The following is a 5,000-nucleotide window of genomic DNA, read 5'->3' as shown; positions in this document are numbered from 1 at the left end:
TGATACCTTTACAAATAAAAAATGCCTTATCTCTCTCCAAAGCTTTAGAAATAAGCTTAAAGATATCTGCTTAAATCCGAAGCCGGAGAATGACTTCCTGTTTAGCTGTAAATGTACCGTGTTGTTGTTTTGGTTTGGTTACTTTCTACCTCAAACTTATTAATTAATCTAATTATAACGGTCTATGGTATTTTATTTCTTGGTTTCCACAACGTAGTTTATCATGCCTGCCTGCCATTAAAAACTAAATATTAATAAATGATATCTTGTATTAAATGCTAGATTAGGTATGCGAAAACTATTAACCCAATGGGTTTTCGCTCGCAAACCTCCACGTTTCTGTATGAAACGTATTATTAATTTGTATTGCTGTATGTTGATGCAACACTTCTAGCAGGTTTTCATGTTTATATGAAATAAACTTGTGAAACAGTTTGAATCTTACAAGCAACTACTTCAAAAAGCTTATAATATTTGTTCGTTTTTCAGATTTTTGCGCATGCTAATCGATTGTGTCAGCAATCTCGACCCCAGAGCTCTTCTCTTGACTGAGAGAGAGAAGGGCTCTAGAAAACCCTGAAACAAAGTGTCTTCTCACTGGTTTTCGTGAGGCACTAGGAGTGAGCAGGCGCCGAAAGGTTCAAAACGCCAATTTTTGACCATAAGAATCCTACGCCGCATGTTCTCCTTGAAAGAGTTTCCCAGAGCCTTGCGTCGATCCGAAGTTCTGGTGACGAGAATGTTGTGGCAGTTGAACGTTCAGCTTGACTTCTACTAGTTTCCGATTAGCAGAGAGACATAACAAATGTCTCACTGACCTCGTTTTCTTGGTCCGTACAAAAAGTTTTTTCCGGTTGCTTTATAGCCTAAGCCGAAGCCCATAGCCGAATCGTAAGCGATATATACAATATGAGCGGCAGATCTGTATCACATTTATAACCTCGAGGCGAAGCCGAGCGTTGGTAGATGTGATACTTGGTTTTAAACGTCAGCATTTAAGCGTTAATGTACACTCCTATGCCTTTTGTACATTAAAAAATGTGCATGCTGCAGACATTTTCATGCTTGCATGCACTCTTTTTAAGGAACAAGACAGGGGATCAAATTTCCTGAGTATTTTCACATAGTCTGTATTGGGAAAACCAAATGTAAAAGCGAATAAGGTCTGTTGCCTCACTAAAATTCAAGTTATGAAAACAATATTTCCATGGTCACTACGCATTGTACAATCTGCCTGGTCTTCGCTGGCAACAATTTCATTTTCCTTTGTCATCCTTTGAACGTTTCCCTGTCTCGCACTGGTTGACCCATCTTTTCTTCATCCTTTCCACAAACATCTGCAATTGAATGCACAAATATTACACAGATCCAGAAAAGCCCTATCAAAACCGCATAACTGAACTAACCAAGGTTCGACCCGGGTTAGTTATCGTCGTGTGAACGCTGCTAACCCGGGTTCGACCTGGGTTAAATCCAACTCATATCCAGAGGTAGGTTCGACCTGGATTACTTTTGAAGAAGTGTCATATGAACGCAAACCTGGGTTTACCCATCGACCGCTGCGTGTGAGTATTTCATGCCGCCATTTTTCCCGAATATATTCAGTGTGTCGAATGTCGTTTGTGCAATTCGAGATCTCCAGTTCAGAGAGGTGGCGAGCCGTTTTTGGGCAGAAACTCGACTCTTTTTCATCCGCCTTCTTCTTTTGAACTCTTGCGATTCGCCAAAAGAAGCCACACTAACACCAAAGCCTTAATCATAAAAATTTGCCTCCAAATCTCCATAATAAACAGGCCCATGCTCCGAGGGTTCTTCTTTAGGTTTTCTGGTTTTCCCCCTTCCCCAAAAATCGGCATGTGGCTCAACAGGAGCCAATGACTTATTAGTGTACAACTTCACTGTATTTGTGGAACGGCGTTTTTATTGACCGAGTTATTTTTAGAACGATTTTCCCGCGAAACCAGGCCCGGGTTGCTCGAAGCATTGCTAGCGCTAACCAGCGTTAAATACCATGGAAACCTGTAGGTTTTGATACCTCTTCACCATAGTTAATCGAGGGACTGGTTATGAAACCTTAGAACTTTCAAAAGCGAGAACAATGTTGTTGCAGTCGATGTTGAATTGACCGTAACCCTGCACAATCTTTTGTTTTCGCTTCGCACGGGTTCGCAAATTAGTTGCGCTTAATTTAATCGAAGGATTTGATTGGTTATCTTCTCGAAGGCGTGTTTTGTGCAGGGTCAAGGCCAAAAATACGGAAAAAAAACATGAAACAAAGGAACTTGTCCAGTTTCATAACCATCTCCATGCATTACCTATGTCTTCACCAACGGTTAGCGCTAACCAGGCTTCGAGCAACCGGCCCCAGACCTTTCCAGCTAATCACAAGTCTTATTACCCATGGGATTGAAAATGGTCACTCGTGCAAGACAAATCTTATTTAAACACGAAGACGCACTATAAAAAGCGTGGTGCCTGAAACACATGCAAATGATTTATCAATCAACCGTGGAAGCAACCGAGAGCTCTGTGACAATTTGTTTAATAAAAACGCTCCTTATGGTAATGAGTCCGTTAGAGCGGTTGTCAATTGAGTGTTGAAAGTAATTAGCGAATTGCTTTGGTTTTGCATTTACTTCACTCAGTGATTGGTTCAAAGTCCTCGTGCCATTTTCCTAACCAATCAGAAGTGAAACCAAAACCAATTGTGGCTCGCGCGTGCACATTTTCCCGCGCTTTGTGTCGGCTACGTGTAATTACTTCGAGTTTTGATTGGTTTACTGAATTGTCTCCGTCCTTCTTGATTGGCCAAAGCAATTACTTCGGTTTTGGTTTTACGACACTCATTTGAAAACCGCTCAAAATGCCATAAAATGTTATCTGTCGTTCTTTTTTTAAACCCGTTCCCTCTTTATTTTTCGCGCTAAAAATATCTTTTCGGGCTTCTGTCTCTGTGTTGCTGTTTGTTGATCACCATCTTGGATAAGTAATCAGTCGCGCTACAATAAACTCGAAGAAAAGCAGTGCGTAAAGCGCCCCCTTTTGTAGTGCGTCTTCGTGTTTAAGAACTCGTCTACAAATAGAGCTTTATTTGTGAAAATGCCCTTGCATAGAGCGAGTTTCAATCAAGTGTCGTAAAACCAAAACCAAAGTAATTACTTTGGCCAATCAAAAAGGGCTGAGATAATCCAGTAAACCAATCAAAACTCAAAGTAACTACAAGAGCGGGAAAATGTGCACGCGGAAGCCACGATTGGTTTTGGTTTCACTCCTGATTGGTTGAAAAAATGACGTAAGAACTTTGAACCAATCACTGAGTGAAGTAATGCAAAACCAAAGCAATTCGCTAATTACTTTCGACACTCAATTTAAAACCGCTCTAGACCTAGTATTGGCATTGTAGACTCCTGAGGGGAGAAGAACGCAAGGAGATTTATGCATCCCTCGCACATGCTTCGTCATTTAGGAGAGTGAGCCGGTCCTTTGTGGTAAAATAAGGTGATATCAGATTGGCAGAAAACGACATGAACATGAGAATCTTTAAATCGCACAAGTAACAGACAGAGCTTAAGGTTGCTTACAAAGATGTCAACAAAATCGGGAAAATAAAATTATTGCTATATACTTTCGCTTCTATAGAATATTTCATTTTTCCTAGCAGTACAACTAGGGTAAATTATTTCTACGAAATCAAAAACATTTGCAAGAGTTCCAGTTGGTTCGGTATATTAGGGGACTGATAAAATACTAGTTTCCCACCAAAATGACTCGTGAAATGGTGAACAAAAAAAACATGATTCTTTTCACAGAAATTAATGTACAATAGTATCTGACAAGAATAACAGAACAGTGAATTTCATCTGTCTACCAAACTACTTAAAAACAAGTCAGAGGGACTGCAAAAAGGGAGAGAAATAGAATGTGTCAAATTCTTCTCCGAAGGGCCTGCGAACGTAGCAACGCCCTTCATCGTCGACTGCGTATTCAGCAGTTTAACGGTATAACAATAAAGGTTATCAATAGCTATACGAGCCTCAGGGTTTCCTTAAAGGTGAGGAACGCATGAAAAGTAATCGATCATTCATAATTACCTTTTTAACGGGAACACGGACGTATAGCACAGTTTCGCCAATAGATGGCTGGGTAAAAACCAGCACGCCAAAAAAGCCAGTACGGGCAGAATTACCAGACGAGCGAAACATCAGCTCAAGCTGAGGAAAGTCATTGAACGAGTTCTTCAGCAACTCATGACTGACGCTCTGCAAAAAAAGTTGAAGTTACTTAAAAAAATTAATTAACAAAAGCTATATCCGCTCCTTGCCTGTATATGTCCTTTGTTCAGAGTCTTCAAAGAAAATAATAGATATCCACATGATCACCTATGACCTTCCAATTACTTCATGTAGTTCGGATATACTCTATCATTGGGCTATAGGAAACTCGAGGGCGATTATACCATCTACCTGGGTTCAGTTCACGCTTACATGAAACGTTGACACTATTGAATGCCGAAACTTGGCCTATTTAATTCCTTACCACAGTCCAACCAAGACAGACCCCTTTGTGGGGTCATGCACCACACCCGGGGGGAAAACTACATGGAAAACCTAGACTTCCCTACTTACAAACAACATTTACCTAGACTTTATAAAACTTTCACGACTTCTCCTAGATTTTGAAAATAATTAAATGAGATTTAATCCTGACCACGGCAAAACAACATCAAGCGGCCTGTACAAATATGTGATATGGCACTGAAAAACAGCTTGCTAACCAAATTCTATAATTGTAATGAAAGTTACCATCCGTCTGTTTTCTAGTTCAACCTATGTCCTGCGTGCAAACATAAATTTTAAGGAAAAGAAACAAGGAGGTGCAATTCCCAGTTTGCTCCATGAAAACGAGATTAGTAGGAATAGGATGTTTTTTTCAGTATTTAAATCAAGCCACAAAAACAACTTTTAAATTGAGCGGGATCAGAAACCCATAAGGGTTGAAAC

The 5,000-nt window shown here is 40.1% G+C and overlaps 1 protein-coding gene across 2 annotated transcripts in view; it reads right to left on the bottom strand.

Moving 5' to 3' along the window:
* The window catches only part of LOC138000330 (uncharacterized), a 21,000-nt gene that overhangs the window by 853 nt on the left and 15,147 nt on the right, over nucleotides 1-5,000 (bottom strand). For both annotated transcript variants that reach the window (XM_068846652.1, XM_068846653.1), the window contains 2 exons: nucleotides 4,092-4,259; nucleotides 1-1,337 (listed from right to left, as the gene is read on the bottom strand). The exon at nucleotides 1-1,337 is cut by the window's left edge and continues 853 nt beyond it. In XM_068846652.1, coding sequence (XP_068702753.1) covers nucleotides 1,257-1,337; nucleotides 4,092-4,259 — 249 coding nt within the window. In that variant the 3' untranslated portion in view covers nucleotides 1-1,256. The remainder of the gene's footprint in view (nucleotides 1,338-4,091; nucleotides 4,260-5,000) is intronic.

The sequence above is a fragment of the Montipora foliosa genome, chromosome 4 (genome assembly GCF_036669935.1).
Source record: "Montipora foliosa isolate CH-2021 chromosome 4, ASM3666993v2, whole genome shotgun sequence".
Classification (NCBI taxonomy): Eukaryota; Metazoa; Cnidaria; class Anthozoa; order Scleractinia; family Acroporidae; genus Montipora; species Montipora foliosa.
The sequence above is the reverse complement of the archived record's forward strand: the minus strand, read 5'-3'. Positions and strand labels throughout refer to the sequence as shown.